The following is a 20,754-nucleotide window of genomic DNA, read 5'->3' as shown; positions in this document are numbered from 1 at the left end:
GAAAACAATGATGAAAATTTTAGGATAGATCAAGGATATATCATCGATATATCGTGTATTGGGAGCTTTGGAAGCAAAATTTTGTGGTGATATATCAAAGGGGCAAAATTTCTAGAAAATCTCTAAAAATCACTAATATATTGGCAATATATCGGTGACGTGATAAATCAACGATATTGTGAAATAATCGCTTGATGTTGCCAAAAATCATTGATATATCGATGATTTATTGACGATTTTTATGGAAATATCAACGAGGGTGGAGGTCGTGATCTGACAACCTAAATGATACTTGTGTTGATCCGACGACCAAGATTATGCCCGTGTTTGCAATGGTCATCTACCTCCCTCAATGCTTCATCTAACAGGCTAGATTAAATCTAGGTGGTGATTTAACGACTAGGAAGTGATCCCAACAACTATTTGATAATCCAATGGTCAGATTTCGCCCAATCCAATAGCTAAAATTGTTTTCTAACGTTAAAATACATTCCAACGGTTATTTTGGCCCAATTTTTTTATATAAATAACTTATTCTTCATTCATTTCATTTCATACTTCAATTGCTCTTTTATTGCTCATAATTTTTTTGTTATTATTTTCAAATTCTTATAAATTTGAGGATTTATAAATCAAGTTTGTGGATTAACTCCAAATTCCAAACCAAGGTTGCTCAATTATTGTATGATATGTTTGTTTTAAATTTTAATGATTTTTGTATTAAAGTACAATTAATTAGTAGATTTTCAATAGATTTGGTAAATTAACTTAGCTTAGTTATATATTTGATTCACATAATTAGTAGATTTGCAATAAGTTAATTTGAAATTAATTATTTTATTTTATTTTTATATTCAATTGTAATTAATTAGTATATTTTCAATAGTTTTAGTAAATTAACTTAGCATAGTTATATATTTGATTCATATTGTAGGACCTCAGACGCTACCAACTCTCCTAAAAGCAATTGCTATTAGGAAATGCGTATATCCTAAGCATATAGTGCATTCACCAAGCTCCCATGACGAATACAAGGGAAGTTGATGGATGCGGTCAACTCGATCTGCCAACAATCTCCCCCCCCCCCCCCTAGCGACACCCCAGGAGTTCGAACCCGTGACCTCGGCTCTGATACCACTTGTAGGATCTCAGACGCTAGCAACTCTCCTAAAAACAATTGTTGTTAGGAAAGGCCCATACCCTAGCCTTATAGTGCATTCACCCAAGCGCCCACGACGAACACAAGAGGAGTTGATGGATGCGACCAACCCTCTGATCTGCCAACACATATAATTAGTAGATTTGCAATAAGTGAATGGAATTAATGATTTAATTTTAATATTTTTCATTGTTACTAGGCATTAAACTTAAATTACTTCAATTTCATGTTATGTATACTTCTAATTGAATAGAATGACTAGTGCAAGTGGAAATATAAGTGGAGATGGTACGAGTGGCATGGTGGGGCAAGATCCAACTTTGAAGCATTGTTCATCGGTGGAGGGGAATAGAAATAAGACAATTTGTAACTATTGTGGATTGTTGATGAAGAATATAGGCATCACTCGATTCAAGTTCCATTTAGCACATAGAGACTTACACAACAACACCAAAAAAGTACCTCTTGAAGAGAAATGAGAGATGTTGCATAAAAAAACTAAAGCAAAAGCAAAAAAAACTAAAAATATTAAAGAGATCTATGCTCAATTATGTGGCATAATGAGGGGTAGTCATACACATGTCATAGATGAGGATAATGATGATGATGATGATGATCAAGATGTGTACATGTATTCAACAAATATGCACCTGGATGAGTGAGATGCTTATTGAGTTGGGGTTTGTGCCTCGAAAGTGACATAATGAGATTGACAACAACATGAAACCTTTGTAGGAAGAAAACATAAAATAGGAGAGTTGTCACGTCTTAGTGATGCACCGACGCTAATGTGGAAATCACAAAATATGCAACATTCAAACCCATCACCACTTATTACCCCTTCACTCTACAAGTCTTTTGTAGAAAGACAAAGAATATCAAAAATATATTCAAGGGTGACTCAATTAAAAAAACGATGAGACGCTTAATAAGAAAATTCTTCATTTATGAGAGCATCGCATCCCATAAAGCAAACTTTCACCACTTCAAGAATATGATTATCGGTGCAAAACATGCAGGTAATTACAAATTACTCAATTTTTATATTGTTTGAGTAGTTATAGTCTTTTGTGACATGTTTTAAATATTTCTTACATATGAATTGTAGGAATGAGAATCGAGTCTCCATCTCCATATGAAATAAAGAACAAGTACTTGGAAATGGAGTACAATGAAATGGAAGGTTATGTGAACCAACAAAGAGAAAAATGGAAGAAATGTGAGTGCACAATAATGTCAGATGGATAGAAAAGGCCCACGAAATTAAGTATAATTAATTTCATGGCCTATTCAAAAGGGACCACAATATTCCTTAAGTTAATCAATGTATCAAACAATATCAAAGACCACAACTATATATATAAGCTACTGAAGAGTGTTATCAAAGATGTTTGGGAAGAAATTGTGGTCAACATTGTCATAGATAATGGGTCGGTGTTCGTGAAAGCAAACAAGTTGTTGATGAAGAAGTTTAACTTATATTAGACTCCGTGTGCGGCGCACTGCATCGACTTAATGTTTGAAGACATTGACAAAAGACCCAGTATTGCAGAGGTGATAAACAATACTCACAAAATAACCAACTTCATTTACAACAATGGTTGGTTATTGCACAAATGAGAAAGTTCTATGGTGGAGACATTGTTCAACCATGAGCTACAAGGTTTGCTATCAATTATATTGCTCTTGACAAACTTCTTAAAAAAATGGCTGATTTGAAGAGATTTTTTATAAGCGATGAATGAGCATAACACAAACTTAATTAGACAAAAATCGAACGAGAAGTGGAGAAATTAATGTTTGACCATCTGTATTGGGATAAAGTGGCAAAAGTAGTTTCATTATATGAGCCACTATACATGGTGGTTCAACTCGTGGATTCAGAAGATGTGCCCACAATGCCCTTTGTGTACAAACTTATTCAAGTGATAAAAGAGAACCTCATTCGCCAACATGCTAGAGAATGAATGTTCCAAATAATAAAAGGTCATTGGGAGAAAACACTAAGACATCTACTTCATGCAACAAGTAATTAAGTATTATCTATCTTCATAAGTTCTTACTCTTAATTTATATAATTTTCTCTTACAAAATACTAACTCTACTTAATTTTATTGTGGCATACTTCTTGAATCCAAGGTTTCAATACAAGTGTTGAGTTGGTAGAGATCCTAAGCTACTTCAAGTGGTTAATGACGTTTTTGCTAAATTAGACCTAATTGTTGAATCGCTTAGTCAATTTGAAAATGAGGTAAATAAAAAACTGTTATTTTACACAATCTAATCAAACAATGATTTCATTCATCAATTTATTTGAACGTTTATTAAAAATATGATATTGACATATTGAATGTTGAATATGTTGGCATCTTAGATCTAAGCAACAGAAGCAATACCAAATTTTCAAAAATTGATCTTTTAGAGTTAAAGTACTAACCTTTAGGTTTGGATGTTCCTAAACCTTAAATTCCAAGTGTTGAAGACGACTTTGAAGTTATTGGAAGTCTTGTAAAGCCACAATCTTTCGTCGACGATTCGACCTTGTTCTTGGCACACTTCTAGTAGGGAGGAAAGAAGGGTGGAGGCTATGATTCTCTTTATCTCTAGATGACATAAGACAAAAGTGATGGGAACACTAACCCCTAGGGGGTATTTATAAGGTTCCTAATTAAGCTTAAGTGAATTGAGCTCACATGGGTTTAGGTCACTTAATTTAGCCTAAATTAGGTTCTAATTGATTAATTAACCCAATATGACCTACTAATTAATCAATTAACCCAATTTAGAGACCTTGTTCACTTACCCTTATGCAACCTTGCGTAATTATCAAAACGTCCTTATGCACAAAAGTAAATTTAGAGGCAATCCAACCCTCATAACCCATGTTAACAAGGTGTATGAGCTTAGAGCGGGGACCATCAAATTTTGAAATTTATTCAACATCTCACTATAGATAATCAACTAAACTATAGTATCCTATGTAAATAACAATGAGACACTATGTGCTCAGGTCTATGACGTGTTATCCATTATGTTCCGTCTCCCCATGAACTAGTATTCGTAGTCTAACAAGGTGAAAGTTATTGGCCTTTCAAGACTACCTCTACTATTCTTGAGTTACAAATCCTCCCATTGTTTGTTCAACTGATATGTCTTAACTCTCGAAGAGTCTATGTCAAGTTTCACTTAAAGAACTATTATGACCATAGTTTCCATGACCACACCTCCTTAGGATCACTCAATGGGATACACTATCTCAGTCCCATCAGATATCATGGTGCCTCCATGAACTACTATTGTTTGCTACCGGTTTCCATTAACAGTGACCTAATCTATAGGGAATAAATTATCCAATTGCGATCTCACCCATTGGTCAAAGTCATTGCTAATTTTAGTATAAGCTCAATATTCTCTCAAGGTTGAGAGACAACACAATGAAGTGGTTTGGTGAGGTCATGACTACTTGATAGCTTTAAGTCATAACTTACTTAAAAAACATACTTGATATTATAAAAACGACCACATTTGGTTCTAAGAAAATACTAAGAAAAAAGATATTAACAAAATTAATGATTTTTCATGTTTGGGTTTCCCATAAAAAATATATAAAAAATAAATATAATTAAAATTTGTTAAAAACTTATACATTTTAAAATTATTAAGTTAATATATAAAATAAGTGATTTGAATTTAACGTAGTATATGAAAATAATTTATTGACTTTAAATATATTTTTATTTTTCCCCATATTTTTCCTCAAATTTTCTAGAAACTAAACATAACTACAAAGAACTTGAGAAAATGGACTAGACCACAAGAAGGATCTTTGTTTCATAAACTCATAATGTTTCAGATCATGTGATCATCATCCTTTTGTTAAAGGTATATTAACTTAATTGTTAACCTATTTATTACTCATTAGCTTAACTTTAATTTAAAACTCTAAAAAGGGTTAGAATCCTTATGTTATGGTCTCTTATCTAAGTGTTTGAACCTTTAAAACCTTATAGTTGGCCTAAAACCCTAATATTCCCTCAACCTAATCCAGGTGATAAGAGACTTAAACAAGAGAGAGAATTAATTCATGTGATTCACCAGCTGTGTTCAGCGGTATCACAACCACCTGAACTCTCTCTCCCCCATTCCCAACATACAAAACTGATCAGTGGACCCAACAACCCAACTCTCCACCCAGAGTTCACAAACAACGTTTGGAGAAAGTTAAACAAACTGGGCTCCACCGTCTTTCCATCTGCCTGATATAAACAAATCAAATGGTGTTACCAAAAGTAGGAAAGAGCTTAAAAGTCTAATGGAAGTGCCAATTATTTTCCACCAAAGATCCTTCCTGTAAATATTAAAAACACACATGTACATCACTTGTCTTCTTTTGGATTAAAAGATCACAATTCTATGCATTTTTCCCATCCTCTCATTATAAGTACAAATATCATCACTCATTATCTTCTTCATAGAGGCCATGGCCATGACCAGTTTCTATTTGTTCACTTCTTCACTTTGCATCCTTTTTAGCTTTGTGGTATTCACTGAAGCAGCCCCTAAAGGGTCTCTCATCACACACCTTCCTGGGTTCAATGGAACTTTCCCTTCCAAGCACTACTCAGGGTATGTATATATAACATTTGTCATTTTTTTTCAGTGTTGGGTTGTGCATGTTTTGATGGGGTTCTGTAATCTTGGGGGCTTTCAGTTATGTGGACATAGGGGGTGAACCTGCCAAGAATTTGTTTTACTACTTCGTGGTATCTGAAAGAAACCCCGGGAAGGATCCTCTTGTTCTATGGTTGAATGGTGGCCCAGGCTGCTCTAGCTTTGATGGTTTTGTGTATGAACATGGTACTAATTCTCAAAACTGTGAACTTGATACTAGAGTATAAGTAACAGTTATTTTGATTTTCTTGATATTCTGAACTATACACACTGCCACCATACTTACTACATTTCAGTTTGTTTTAATTTTTATTTTTTATTTTTTGGGAGTTTGAATTAGCTGTTGATTTTTTGGATACATCTTAATTGATTCATAAATTTATCAAAGGGGACGGAGCAATATTTAGAATATGAGATTCTTCCACTCTGATGATCATCTAAGTTGTATGAATTGGGCTTTCTTTTTTTGAGGCAAAAGGTATGAATTGATCCACTCCCATAACCTGAAAATTTTGAATTTGAAGAGTTGTTTGATACAAATTTCTGCAGGACCTTTCAATTTTGAAGCAGGAAAGACACCCAACAGCCTGCCCACTTTGCACCTCAACCCATACAGCTGGTCCAAGGTGAGAGTTCCTTTTGAAAACAAATCCTTGATAATTGGTTTTTGTAAGTTGAATTACCATAAATTTCGTCTATCAGATATATACCTAGATGGATATAGCATACATATTGTTTTCTTGTGTTTCCCTTTTTCAGGTTTCAAGCATGATATATTTGGACTCTCCTGCTGGGGTTGGGTTTTCATTCTCGAAAAACACATGGCAATACAATACTGGAGACCTTCAAACTGCCTCTGATACACATGAGTTTCTCCTCAGGGTAAATTTAACATAACAATCACAGATTGATTGAAAAACTAGTATAATCATTTTTTTTTGTCCTGCAACTAGTGGTTTGGCGAATTCCCCGAATTCATCACCAATCCATTTTATGTGTCTGGAGAATCTTATGCTGGAGTTTATGTGCCGACTCTTTCTGCTGCAATAGTGAAAGGCATCAAAAGTGATGCAAAGCCTACTATCAATTTCAAGGTATGTCACATTAGATCTACCCACCTTGAAAATTAAGTGAAATATGTTTTAAAGACTTCAGATTCAGTTTGGTTCGGTTTATGCAGGGCTATTTGGTGGGAAATGGGGTCACAGACATGGAGTTTGATGCCAATGCCCTAGTCCCATTTACACATGGGATGGGACTTATATCAAGTGAGATGTTTGAGGTACTGAATTTTATTAGTTACTTTGAGCTTAGTTCTTTCTTGAAAGCAGCTTAAATAGTTCCAAAACAACTGGTGCAGAAAGCAAGAGATAACTGTGGAGGAAACTATTACTCAAATGAAAGTAAAAGCTGCATAGAAGAGCTGAACAAAATCTATAATGTGAGATGGTTGTTCTTCTCTCATTGATCTTGTCTGAAATTCAGCAAATTCTGAAGAAAGTGGAGCTAGTTATGGTGTTTGATTAGTACTCTATATATATGTATCATGGTTTCTTCTGGTTAATTACCATACAGGCCATTTCTGGTCTCAACAAATACAATATCCTTGAACCTTGCTATCATAGACCAGCAAAGAAAGGTGAAGAAACTGGAAATACGACGCTACCACTTAGCTTCAAGCAGTTAGGAGCTACTAACCGACCACTTCCAGTGAGGACGAGGATGTTTGGCCGCACCTGGCCTTTTCGTGCACCAGTTAAAGATGGCATTCTCCCTCTGTGGCCTGAATTAATCAAGCAAAACCCCATTCCTTGCACGGCAAGTTATTCATATTAGTCTTTGGATTGCTAGAATATGACTGCTAATACTATTTGATAGTAGCTGCCTTAAGCTCATTGTTTTTCAGTTGATGGCTACATAAAGAAGTAAACCAACTAGTACTAGTTCTAAATGAAATCGCATACTTACAACTACTTCATTCGGATAACATTTTCATCTGTCCAATTGCAGGATGATCAAGTAGCAAGTGTTTGGTTGAATGACAAAGGAGTTAGGACTGCAATTCATGCCCAACAGGTAACACAACTACTCTAGCTAGTCATATGAATATTTCTCATCAGTACTATGCATACTCTACTGAAATTTGGAGCTTAATTAATTCAAATTGTTTTTTGTTTAGAAAGATGTGATTGGGGAGTGGGAAATATGCACTGGTAGACTACACTATTCCTCTGATTCTGGGAGTATGCTTCAGTACCACAAAAGCCTAACTGCTGAGGGATACCGAGCACTTATATACAGGTAAACTTTGCCTGTATGAATCGTGTTTTTAGCGACTCATCTCCATTCTGTATGATGTTTTAAAGATGTTTCAAGTACACAAGAATTTTCCCATGAAAATCAACCTCCTGTTAACTGTTATGGCAGTGGGGATCATGATATGTGTGTGCCATTCACTGGGAGCGAAGCATGGACAAGGTCACTTGGATATAAGATTGTGGATGAATGGAGGGCTTGGATTTCCAACGACCAAGTTGCCGGGTACTCGAGGCAGATGAAACCATCGTCTTTCACCATTTTGTGCATAGTTCTTTGTTTCTTGTTGAATCATTGTTCTTGGGTTAACTGTATTTCTTGCAGGTACACACAAGGATATGAACATGGCCTCACCTTTCTCACCATCAAGGTCAGTCTTGTATACATTCTGTTGATTTTTTTCTGAGTTTCTGCAGTGAAGTTGTGTAAGTGATGGTGCAGGGAGCTGGGCACACTGTCCCTGAATACAAGCCAAAGGAAGCACTGGACTTTTTCAGCAGATGGTTGGACGGAAAAGCAATATAACCAACATGGAGAAGCAATGCTTACAAGTCTTTCATCAATCTATCATTCATCTTCTTGGCTTAGGTAGAGAAATGGGGAAAAAAATTGTACTGATCTAATAAGAGTTTAACACAGTTTAATTAGTTGATGCCTAGTTTCTTCATCACATGAGTCTAATTTTTTCATCTCTAAGTCTCTGGTGATGCTTCTCATTCCAAAGGGTGAGCATGGTTCGGTTTGGAATCAAGCCGAATTGGTCGATTTTAATTAGGTCCATCTCCATCTAGAATACAGAAAATGCACTATCAAACAGTTGGTGTTACCTATACATCTTTGTTCCTATCATTATATTTTGATTTAGATCTAGATTTCATCTTATATATTTAACTTTCTGAAGTTGGAGTTCAATAGATATCACTTTGGTATCTTTGATTTTTTCCTTTTAATTAAATTAGAATTGATTACATCAAATTTATTTTAACTCAAATTAACCCAACTTAACACTAATTCAGTTCAATTTGATTTGGTTAATTCAATTTGACGTAAAAGTAGACCCATATGTTTTTCACCTTATATTAATTTGTAAGAAAACCCCAATGATCAACATTATCATTAGGGATGGCAGTTTGATGGGTTACCTGCTCCGCCCTGCCTCGCCCCACCTTGCCCATTTTAAAATAGGTATGGAATTATACTAATCAGGGATGGGACAATTATGGGGCTCTCATTCAAAACCCAAATCGGATTTAGCACGGGTATAGATTTTGTACCAGCATCCTGCCTCGCCCCAAATGTAAATTTATGAATTGACCCTTCTGATAAATAGCTATTTCAATCCACAGTTTAGGGCTTCTCTCATACGACACCTCTTCTCCCCATTTCTTTTGCCCTAAAACCACATCCTCCCCCAAAATCAAATCACCATTTCCTCAATCGGTACCTTTCTTCTTTGATTTTTTGATTCGCAAATTCCAAAGGGCTTTCTGAGATTGCTTTGGCAATGAGAGTTAGGGTTTCGACCACGACAACATTCATTTGAGATCGAGATCTCGTGGCGTTGGCCCAAGTCCTTCTCCTAACAACACCAAGGGCTTGGTGTTGGTCCACTCCTCTAGTTTCTTTCATTGTTGTCAGCTTCGTCATCAAGAGAAAAAGTTTTAAAGAAAGCAAATGCTTTTTAGGGCTGTTATTTCCATTTTTTTCAAATATATGTAGTGGATTTTGGGATGTTTAATACTTATGCACAATAATTGTGTAAAACTAAGAATGAAATTTTGGAATTATTTGGGTTGTTATTATGTTTTTTGATTGTTGGCCATGGGATTTATATATTTGTTTTGATTGGTATATGATTTTGTGTTAGAACCCTAACCCGACAAAATTACTCCTTTGAGGCGGGATGGGGCGGGATGAGATTATTGTTATTTTTTGTAAACAGAGATGGAGGCATATCAACCCGCCCTGTCCCAAGTTTAGGATGGGGATGATAAAAATAAATATGTAATTGGGACGAAAATGGGATAGGGGTGCCCCATCCCAAACACGCCTTATTGTCATCCCTAATTATCATATTAATAATAAAGGGATTGTGGATTACTAGAAGTGGGTTAGTGATACTTGGTAGTGTCTTAATAAGTAATCCACTTATTTAAAAATGAATATGCATATAGATGTATATAAAATTAACCCAATAAAACTTTTTCTTCTTTAAAAAAAAAAAAAAATCATTTTGTGTCTATGCAGTTTGATTTTATTTTATTTTTTGGATTCATTAATTTGTCACTTTTTTTTTTCCTTTTTTAAAAAATAATGTTGGAACTAATTGTAATAGATTTATTTATTAACTTAAACTAACTCGACATAACATTAGTTTGATTTGATTTAGTTCAATGAACTCTATTCAATCAAAAATTAAACTCATATATTTTTCGTTTTATGTTTGTCATAAAACTCAAATGATCAACATTATTATATAATGCTCAACAACAATGAAACCAAAATAAATAATGTGTGAGAATACAATTGTTGGTTACACATTACTAGAATTGAGTTAGTGTGACTATTGATACTAATTTTTTTCCCAATATATATATTGTGTGTGTGTGTAAAACCAATCATAATATTCATTTAAAAAAAGAAAAAGAAAAAATGACCCAATAAAACATATTTATGTTGTAAGACAAGGATAAATGCAATGCAAATCAAAGTAGTAGAGATAAAATATATCTTACTTTGAAAAATAATATATAATAATGAAGAAGGAATTAGAGAAGAGAGTTGAAAAAGTTGAGAGAATGAAAGACAGAGACAATGAGATAAAGTAAGAAATTTCTTTCTTGCTTAGGGATGCATATTACAGGGGATGGGAAGCCCTTTTATAGGCTTTCCAAATGACTTCCATTAATATTCCCATTAATGAATATTAATGGAACTCATAAATAACATTAATGGTTTCAATGAGTATTAATGGTTTCCATTAATGAGTATTAATGGAAGTCATAAATAATACTTAATTAACATTTATTATAATTAATGTGGTGGCATTCATTACTTCAGTTATGACAATTTAATATATATTGACTTGATGTGGTTTTATTTAATCTTATTGGATTCATTAGGTTGACATATTTTTAATAAAAAAAAAATGTTGGAACAATTGTGACAAATTTGTTTATTAGCTCAAACAACCTCACTTAACATCAATTTGGTTTGATTTAGTTTTAATTTGGTTGGTCTGAAATTAGGCATCTATGTTTTTCACTTTATAATTGTCAAAAAAACTCGAAGGGTCAATATTATCATTCTATGCCCAATAATGAAAATTAGGGAAAAAAAATGTGTGAATGAATCTTTAGGTCACAAAATTACTAGAAAGTGATACTAATTATTGGTGCCAATGGTAAGTATTGTGTTAGTTATCACACTCACAAATCTTAATATCAATTATTATTATTATTATTATTATTATTATTATTTTGGTTAATTTTATTTACTTCCTATGATGAGGTTTTAGCTAAATGTACCTAACCCCCATCTCATTGCATTGCATCAACATGTAGGTGCTAGCTAAGCTCATTTATGTGTCTTGCTCATGTCTAAAACCCTACATCATGTTCCTTTAGTGTGGTCAAGCTCGAGCCACATTTTCCTCTCTGACTTGAGTCATGCACTCTTCTCTCTTGAAGAGCATTTTAAACCATTTTTGAAGTATATGGGGTAAACATTAAAGGTGCTTTAGGAGACATAATGATTTTTCATTACTTAAAGAAAATCCACAAAAAAAAAAAAAAATCAAAATTTTACTTGAAAGCCCCATCTCAAAGCTTCCTCTTCAAAGAAGAAAATAACAACATTCCAAAATTCAACATTTGAATTTTGGTCGAGTTAAGTTGTGTCATGTGCTAGATTGCATGTTGAGTCAAATGCTAAAACGTGTTGAGCCACGTATTAGGACTTTCTAAGTCACAAGTTGGGATATTCAATATGCTTGAATGCTCTAAGCCTCGTAAGATGTTCTCGACTGCATGTTGAGACATCATGAGCCAAGTGTTGGGTGTTGCTCTGATGTGCCAATAACATATGTTGCATCTCTAATCAAGGATAAAAATATCAATAATTATGAATATATCGGTACTTCAATTTTACAAATATATTGGATATATCGGAGATATATTGACAGATATTTTGACACAAAATATCAATGGATCTAAAATTGATCAAAACTTATAGAAATGTAAAAACAAAAACAAAAACTCCTAAAAATGAAATTAGAAGTATAATAGATATTTTAAAGTTATTTTATTTAAGAAATTGATATATGTATAATATAATTTATCATATTTCATAATAACACTGTATAAGTTGATAAAAAAATATAAATTTCATAAGTATACATTTATTATTAAATTATTTCAAATATTATTCGATAATAATGTTGTGATATTTGATTATACTTTGTCTAATTTAAAAAATATATTTAATAATAAAATTATAATTCATTTAATATATGTATAATTTTTAAAATTTAATTAATATATTAATGATATTAAAAACACTATGAAGAAAATTATCATGATAATTTTTATATTTTTAGTAATCAATTAAATAAAAAATTTTCATTTAATTATAAAATAATTATAATTACTTTGTTCATTAAAATATTATTTTTAATATTATGTTTATATGATGAGTTTTAGGTTATATATGTTTGGTGCGAAACATGTTATAAACAGCAAGTGGCCCAATGGTTGGCCAAGTTGCAAGTTGAATCTATTGGTTGGGGTTCAACCCCCCTAACTGCAAAAAAATCAGGTGAGCAAAATATCGCAATAAATTGTCGAAAAATCGATAAAATGACGAGATATCGACGAAATTCATGATATTTTTTAACATATATCCAATGTAATTCTGTGATAATTGATTTTATATTATCACTAATTGAATTATTGAAATCAATGATTATGTAATCAAAGATGAACTTGCATTACCAACTATCAGTAGTGTCGTAGGGGGTTGGTTTTCATCCCACAAACATAATGATAACCACTAAAACCAATCTGAATCAATCCAATAAAACTGAGAAGTTTGAAAAGAAAAATCATCTGAACTCGATTTGATTTGTTTGGGTTGATCCATTTCTGACTTCTTTTTCATGCTGATCCAAACAATCAAATATTCCGTACAAACTTTCTTTGTCTTTCCTGGGAATTTCTTTAACAGATATGATCCGACGGTGCCCTTCTTCAAAACTCCATTATTGAAGTAGAATCAATGACGGGCTGAAGCTACTGATATTCGACCAAATGGGTCCCCCAAAAGCTAATTCAAACCTGCGGTTTCAGCAATATTTTCTCAAGTTTTCATGGATTGACAGTGTGATGGAGCCTCTGGATTTTCTTTACACAGAACTGAAGCTGATCAACGATTAATCCTTTGAAGTTGCAGTACTTCTGAGGAATGATTTCCAGGAGGGTACATTGGTCAAGGACGTCTCATTTTCATAGCAGAAAACACCAGGTACGTATGATGATTGGGGACCTAGAAAATATTAGGTGATAGGAACTTGAAGAAAATCTAATAAGAGAAAATGATTAGCAAGAGGGTCACGTAAGTTTAAATGAAGATGAACTTGCTGATATTCAAATAGGGCACGTAAATGTATCATGATTCATGTCACATTCATCTCCTCTTCCTCATCTCTCATCACTCGGTATGAGACAAAGTTTAGGAACCAAACATAATCTAATTATATTTGCTTTTCTTTAATATTTTTCATACACCAAGTCAAATATGAGAAAATTATTTTTCTTAATAATTTTTTCCTTTACTCGATACTTTTTAGAAACCAAATATAACCTTAAATGTCTATTTCGAAACTTTAGGTAGTCATTTCTAATTTACTCCCAAACATATCCTAAGACACTTTAGGGTATAAGATATTGGGAGACCCACATACTTTTTTCAAGTAAAGTTTAGCATGAAGTGTCTGTCCAAAAAACATTCAACTTTTCCATACATGTTTTTTTTTATAACCAAAAGTTAAAACCTTGTCAAAGAGCATTCGATATGCTGCAAAATCTGGGCATGAACCTGATCTCAAAAGGCAAAAACCAGAGCTTTGCTAAAAGTTACGGCTGTGTCAAAGAATCCATGAGAAGGACAAAAACATACAAAATATCTGCATTTTAGAATTGGAATAAGGTGAGATAAAAGGCTTCCATGATAGAGAGACACTTGTCCTGAAAAGGACCACCACATTGCCTTCCTGCCACAAATCCAAGCTTTTCACATTCACACTATGTATTTGTTTCTTTACCATCTGGGTTTCAACATGGCAACTTGAGCTGCAGCTGCACTCTATATTTCAGACCACAGAGAAGTAGAAGTAGTAGAAGAAGAAGAAGAATACGTTTCCAGTCCTGTAAATGTGAAGAATGGTGGCAAATACGAATACAGCAAGAGGGAAAGAAAAGAACTGGCCAAATTCCAAGTTGAAACTAAAATGGAGGCTTCATTATCACAAGATTATTATCAACATAATAGGGACCAACAAATCACACAAGAAATTTGGAAGAACAAAGGAAATAAAAATAAATAAATAAAAAAAACTCGGAGAGTTGGATTTTACAAAAATTCCAATTCTACCCACGCTAGAGAGAAAAAGGACGATTTCCCAGACACACTAATATAGCCGGGTCCACCTCTCCGGTCCAAATGAGACATCAACGACCACCCTACAAATCTTTTTCCCCCTTCTGTAGAGAGAAAAAACCATGAAACAGAGATGACCATGAAAAAAAATCAACAATGAAGAAAATCAATCAAAGCCAAACTAATCCCTTCCTCTCCCTTGGGATTATTTAGGAGGTTTTTCCAGAGACTTTTTTGTCATCTTTTCCAGGCACAAACCTTGGCAGAGTCAGAAGGGTATTTACCCGAGACACTCCCTCAAGAGCAGACCATTCTATGCCTGACTCCGTATGAAACTCTTCCTGCTTTGATGCTTCCTCTTGGCTATCTTCTGGATGGATCTCTTTGCCCGTTCGAACAGTTCCTGAGCGGTCCAATCCAGTCGGGCCTAAGAGATCTTTCTCAATGCCAGCGTCCGTTTGTTCCAATGGTGTCACCTGCTCTTTGGATTTGGTGGAAGCAGTAGAAAAATTGTTTGTGTTGGAATTGAGGAAGAGGCAAACTACAGCACAGTCATCAACTTTGGAAGTTGGGTATTTGAGCCTCCAAGCTCTTACTGCAGTCTCAACCAGGGTTCGAGCTGCAGTGGAACGCGATGAGGCCGAAGCTACAATGTCTACCACTTCTTTGTTGGAGAGCACATCCCAGACCTGTGAATAAATATTCATGTAAACTTTAGTCCTGAACAGAAATGATAAATCCACTCAGCAAACTAAATGCCTTGCTTCTTTACCCCATCTGTAGCCAAGACGACAAATTCATCCTTCTCAGAGAGGCGCCGATAAGAAATTTCGGGCACAGAGATCAGACCAAAATCCTTGAGGCAGAAATCTCCGAAAGCCCGGGCCATGGCAAGACCAGGGGAATCATTGTTTGGCAGCCAGACTCTGGCAACCTCAGGTTCATCCTGAAGGGCAAAAACACGCCCTTTGAATCTTCGAATTCTCTCTGCTTCCCCTATAATGAAAGAACAAAAAGAATTATGCAAGAACTACATAACTAGGAGAGAGTTTTCTGACCATTAATGGATAGCTTTTACAAATAAAAAATAAATGAATAACAACCATCATTTGGCAGGGTGAGCATACAGGGTTATAAGTAGATTTTTTTTTTCCCTATCTTTTATACACTAGCATGTGCAGTGTCTTGTCTATGACAGACATGATCTAACTATTGGATTCCAAGCTCCTCTTGATGCACCTTCAAGTCTCTATTAGGCTGTATCTGTAACATGTAACTGTACATTCTTAACAAGGAACCTCTACTGTGGAGTTTTTTCTCCCAATCTGTACATTCAGCCTATAATTTTCCACGTTCCTTTTCATCATGATGATGTATAACTCAAAATATTTCAACACTTAGTTGCTTTAGTTGATCGGACCCTCATTGCTGAATGATGTATCTAATGCCGTCAGGTCAAATTCTCTCCTAACAGGGAGCAACCACTCTGTTCTTTCTGTATGTTCACAAGTAACATGTGCATGTGTTACATGTGAACCGAAGTATGACCAAATCTCACCAAGCTTCCAAGCCAGACTCCAATAATTCAATTTGGATGTATTCTCTGCAAAAGAAACAACCTTTCTTTTTGTCCTTTTCTCAGAAGCAACCAGGCTATGTTTTCATATGAAAGGAAATATGGCTGTGTTTTCAATCACCAATTACCTATACTGGTTTTGAGCAGCTCACTAGTTACTAATCTTTAAAGTTAAAAAATAAATAAATAAACAGTTGCAAGCATTTTAGTGGGAGTGAAATTGGATTTTATACACACAAACAGAAAGAGAGAAAGAGAGAAACCTGGAAGATTTGGTTTGAGATCGACGGTCAACTGAATGGCAACAAGATAACCGTCCTTATCTCTGGTACCCAATACAGCCCGGGAGTCCCCAACATTTCCAATGACAAGATCCTGACCCTATATAAAAACAGCCAAGGCAATTGTTATTAGGAAAAATAAAGTCCATGTCAGAGAATCCTATCTGAATCAAGTTCGGAATGCTTATGAGACCATACCTGCTTGACCAGAGTAACCGCTGTTGTCCCACTACAGAAGCAATCTATATTTGTATGCATTCTCAGCTCCCTGTCCATGACTTTGAAAGCCTTCAGAAATGATTCTTTCAGTGCCTGAAAGATCTCAGGCTGCTTTTCTGTTTCTTCAAGATCAATAGAGGGCCTGGATTCCTCATCGGCAGATATGAAGGCAGTATCTTCAGAGTTCATGCTTCCGGTGGTGTTAAGGCTGATCTCTTTGAGTACATCCTCATTGATATTGACTTCCCAGTGTGCACTCAGTTTTAGGGGAAGGGAATCCCTCACCCTCTTTGCAACCATATGACCATATGGACCATGGCCATCAAAAACGCCACAGAAAACCGTGTCTGTTCTTGAACCAAAATTCTGGAAAACCAGTCATATAGAATTAGCAACAAACATTATATCTCACAAGAACAGCAGAAAAAGCAATAATAATAAATAAAAAATGACAAAATTTTAATATTAAAAAAGAGAAATGTAATATTTAAAATCACAGAGCTTATAGGCAAAGCCCCTTTTAGTCAAATAATATAATAATTAGAGTGAGGAGTGAAGGACAAACAATAAATGTAAGAAATGAAAGAAACCAAAAAATTCTTATTGGGCTTTACGGACTGGCCTAGAAAAAACTAAGTCATATATAAACCTTGTGATCATCCTGCTTGAAAGGAGCAGCATCTTAACAGTTGCAATATTCTCTTGAAATACCGAGCTCTATTGAAATAATGAGCCCATCACTTCACTCGCCGTCTTACCTGAGAATGTTCCCTATGTTGTGACATTATGTAAATGAGTTATACTAAAACTACATCTTACAATATATTGAACAAACACAGTTACATCACGCTTCTGGTTTTGGTCTTTAAAACACCACATCTAAGTCTCACTAGCTCCAACATATGCTTCTTTTCAAGAATAATACATCATAATCATAAGTAATTAAAAATGAACAAGCTCAGAAAAATTAGCAGTCAACGTTCCAAAGGAAGAAACAAATTAGAAGATTGCAGTAAAAAAAAAAAAAAAGGAAGGAAAACCATGAAGAAAACTGAAATAGGATGAGATCAACTGGTATATATGATGGGACATCATACAAACAAAGAAGAGTCCCAAATACCCATAAGAAAGCTAGTTCTATGGGAACGTTGACTCAGAGAAAAGGTATAAAATACTCATACGACTGGAATAGCTTGTTCAATGAGAACTTTTGAGTTTATATGACAACAAAGGTAAGACAATTGTTTTATCATATCAATATCAAAAGCAAACTAGAAACCAAAAGCATTATATCTCTATACCACAAAAAAAGGATAAACTAAAATTGAAAAACTGCATAAGTGAATATTACATCCATACACGAAAAAATATCAGTTAAGATTATCAAAAGACACCAACCCTTATTCTATATATCATGAGCTATGCAAGTGTTAAACATTAAAATAGTGATTTTGGGGCAAGGACAGGCATGGAACCGGGGAAAGTGCCATTAACACCGATATCCTAACTATGCAGCAGCAAGAACAATAACAACAATATGGAGAGCACATTATTTTATTCAACATATGGAAAAAATATTAAATTATGGAGATTTGATCATTTGAAAAGATAAAGAGTAACTTGGAAGGAAAGAAAAGAGCTCACCTCCCAAACAATCATGGCATCCTGGTTGGTCCCTTTCTTGCCCTGCTGTGTAAACAAAGAGGCGAAATCACTCGCCCCATTCAGGAACATTCGCCCTGGAATCTTATGCAATTGTTCTTCCCTCCGGGAGTCGAAGGAGGAAGTCCGAGACCCCAGTCGTCTCTTGGAGTTCTTCCTCCTCCTGACCCCTAAAGAACCCGAGGGCGAACTGGGGAGAGGGCGACTGCTTTCAGCAGACAAGCAGGACCCCATTCTCAGGGCCCTGATTATATTTAATATGCACTCCAGACCAGCCAGACAGTCACACCCCTTGTTTTCTGTAGACGGATCCGTCAGAACCCGCCGATAAATCCACCAAAAAATTCTTGATTTCCTGGCCTAATTTGCAGGATTAACCCACTAATTTTCCTTCAAATCTTTCCAATTAAGCTCTCAATTTCTCAGCTTAATTACCAGACTAATCCTCAAATTCACCCACAAATCTCCCCAATTATGCAATTCTCAAATCGATCACTCCAGAATTCAACTCCCAAAAGCTTTAAAACTTAACCCAAAAACCTAACCAACAGTACTTTCCAGAACCCTTTTAAAGCTGAAACACAAGGATAACAATCATCACCCTTTTTTTTTCCTTTTTTCCAATCAGAAATCTTAAAATATTCACAAAAAGCTAAAAAGGGGATACAATAAAGAGCAGATCTATGCAGAATAACAAAGGCATACCCCAAGATTGATCCAAAAGCACTCAATCTCGAATCTGCAAAAAATCATTCAAGTTCTCCAAAACCCAGATACAATTTCCGCAAATTGTCAACAAATCAAGCCTCAAATCACGCCCGAAGCACCAGAACCCACCGATTTTTCCTCAGATCAAGCCCCAAATTAACCCAACAACCAGCCAGAACAACCAAGAAACAAAGAAAACATTACAGCTGCAGCGCTTTAATGAAGAAGAGCCCAATTGAGAATTGATGGTTGAGAGAGAAATGGATGAAAAAAAATGAATGGGGAAATAGGGACAACCACCACAAATAAAGAGAGGTGGGGAGGAAAAAAACGCGGTTCAAAGAAGGCGAGCTTTCTAGAAAGAGAGAAATGGAGGCTTTTTCTGAAGAGTTGGTGTCACTTTCAAATCTGGGACGTTCTTAACAACGGAATAAAAAATAAAAAAAAATGATTCCAAGCCCAATCAATGGTGGGGTTTTGGAGATAATTGGTGGGTTAATCTGCAAAATTTGAAGAATTCAGGAACAAAAAAGAACAAGGAAGAAAAAGGGAAGAAAGGGAAAATCTTTTGGGTTTGTGATGTGGGGAGATTATATAGAAAAAGGTGATTGAATGACTAGTGGATATATGTATGCATATGAGGAAGAAACAAATAAGCAACCTTAGATTTTGAGCCTCCTGCTGGATGCTTTTCCCATTTCTATCCTATGGTTTCTGTTTTTTCTTTTTTCATTCTTCATTTTTTTCTTTTTTATATTTATTTATAACTTTTTTATATAAAAATATAATTTGGAACCTTTCTCTTTCCATTCTGGTATCTGGGCTGTAATACCCTGCTTCATTTTATTTATTTATTTATTTATTTTAATTTCAAATAATTATAATTAATATTAATCATAATTCATTATATTGACTATATAATACTCTTATTTTTATAAAAAGTATAATTTAATAAGATAATTTCATTTTTTTTAAATATAATTTCTTTTCTTTTTTTATTTTAGTTTTGGATAAAGATAATATTCCTGAGTGAAGTCTAAGGGAATTATCCTTATATATTTATAATATATAAATGTTTTTTATTTTATAAAATTTTATATATTTTTTTTTTTGGAAAATTATAAAAATAAGATTAGATAAATAATTTAATTATATAATAAAACCATTTCAACATAATTTCTTCTAGATTTAATCATGTAATAAATGCAACACAAACCCTCAAGGTATGCTATTAAATTTATTTTTAATTAAAAAATATAAAATTAATATATGAAAATAAAAAACTATTATGTGTCAATTGAAATTGTTGATTACGTGGTGGTTGAATAAAAAATGCACATTCAATAATACTTTGAATATATTTTATTTTATTTAGTTGTTCAATGGCGTACAGAGAAATTAAGAAATTATCATTTTATCTTATTAATTTTTTTTGTCAAATAAGTAATTTAATAATATAATAATCCTAGATATAAGTATGGTATTTTAATTTTTGTTTATTTCATGAA

At 34.2% G+C, this 20,754-nt stretch overlaps 2 protein-coding genes across 3 annotated transcripts; one reads left to right on the top strand and one right to left on the bottom strand.

The window, feature by feature from the left end:
- Nucleotides 1-5,569: 5,569 nt before the first annotated feature.
- Nucleotides 5,570-9,016, top strand: LOC117912004 (serine carboxypeptidase-like 20). 2 transcript variants are annotated; one of them, XM_034826406.1, is made up of 13 exons: nucleotides 5,570-5,785; nucleotides 5,871-6,016; nucleotides 6,398-6,456; nucleotides 6,590-6,712; nucleotides 6,784-6,924; nucleotides 7,011-7,112; nucleotides 7,191-7,271; nucleotides 7,406-7,648; nucleotides 7,841-7,906; nucleotides 8,010-8,131; nucleotides 8,258-8,371; nucleotides 8,471-8,516; nucleotides 8,588-9,016. In XM_034826406.1, the coding sequence occupies exons 1-13, from the start codon at nucleotides 5,640-5,642 to the stop codon at nucleotides 8,669-8,671; spliced, it is 1,473 nt and encodes a 490-aa protein (XP_034682297.1). In that variant the 5' UTR covers nucleotides 5,570-5,639; the 3' UTR covers nucleotides 8,672-9,016. The 2 variants fall into 2 exon arrangements, with proteins under 2 accessions (XP_034682297.1, XP_034682296.1); XM_034826405.1 differs by having other exon boundaries at nucleotides 5,571-5,785; nucleotides 6,380-6,456.
- A 5,609-nt stretch (nucleotides 9,017-14,625) lies between these two features.
- LOC117912752 (probable protein phosphatase 2C 33) lies at nucleotides 14,626-19,868 on the bottom strand. Its single transcript, XM_034827446.1, has 5 exons — nucleotides 18,521-19,868; nucleotides 16,856-17,242; nucleotides 16,640-16,757; nucleotides 15,573-15,796; nucleotides 14,626-15,489 (listed from the first exon to the last, which is right to left on the bottom strand). Exons 1-5 carry the CDS (start codon nucleotides 18,770-18,772, stop codon nucleotides 15,010-15,012), a joined length of 1,461 nt encoding a protein of 486 aa, XP_034683337.1. The 5' UTR covers nucleotides 18,773-19,868; the 3' UTR covers nucleotides 14,626-15,009.
- Between the last annotated feature and the right edge of the window lie 886 nt (nucleotides 19,869-20,754).

Source organism: Vitis riparia, chromosome 4, assembly GCF_004353265.1.
Source record: "Vitis riparia cultivar Riparia Gloire de Montpellier isolate 1030 chromosome 4, EGFV_Vit.rip_1.0, whole genome shotgun sequence".
Taxonomy (NCBI): Eukaryota; Viridiplantae; Streptophyta; class Magnoliopsida; order Vitales; family Vitaceae; genus Vitis; species Vitis riparia.
The sequence above is the reverse complement of the archived record's forward strand: the minus strand, read 5'-3'. Positions and strand labels throughout refer to the sequence as shown.

What these genes read in the sequence shown, in the direction of transcription:
- LOC117912004 (XM_034826405.1), top strand. Translation starts at nt 5,640, where the DNA reads ATGGCCATGACCAGTTTCTATTTGTTCACTTCTTCACTTTGCATCCTT. An exon ending in TGGTTTTGTGTATGAACATG is followed by an intron (nt 6,017 to 6,379) that starts GTACTAATTCTC and finishes AAATTTCTGCAG; the next exon opens with GACCTTTCAATTTTGAAGCA. An exon ending in TATCAAGTGAGATGTTTGAG is followed by an intron (nt 7,113 to 7,190) that starts GTACTGAATTTT and finishes CAACTGGTGCAG; the next exon opens with AAAGCAAGAGATAACTGTGG.
- LOC117912752 (XM_034827446.1), bottom strand. Translation starts at nt 18,772, where the DNA reads ATGGGGTCCTGCTTGTCTGCTGAAAGCAGTCGCCCTCTCCCCAGTTCG. An exon ending in ATGCCATGATTGTTTGGGAG is followed by an intron (nt 17,243 to 18,520) that starts GTGAGCTCTTTT and finishes CTGGTTTTCCAG; the next exon opens with AATTTTGGTTCAAGAACAGA. An exon ending in TCTCAAACCAAATCTTCCAG is followed by an intron (nt 15,797 to 16,639) that starts GTTTCTCTCTTT and finishes CTTTCATTATAG; the next exon opens with GGGAAGCAGAGAGAATTCGA.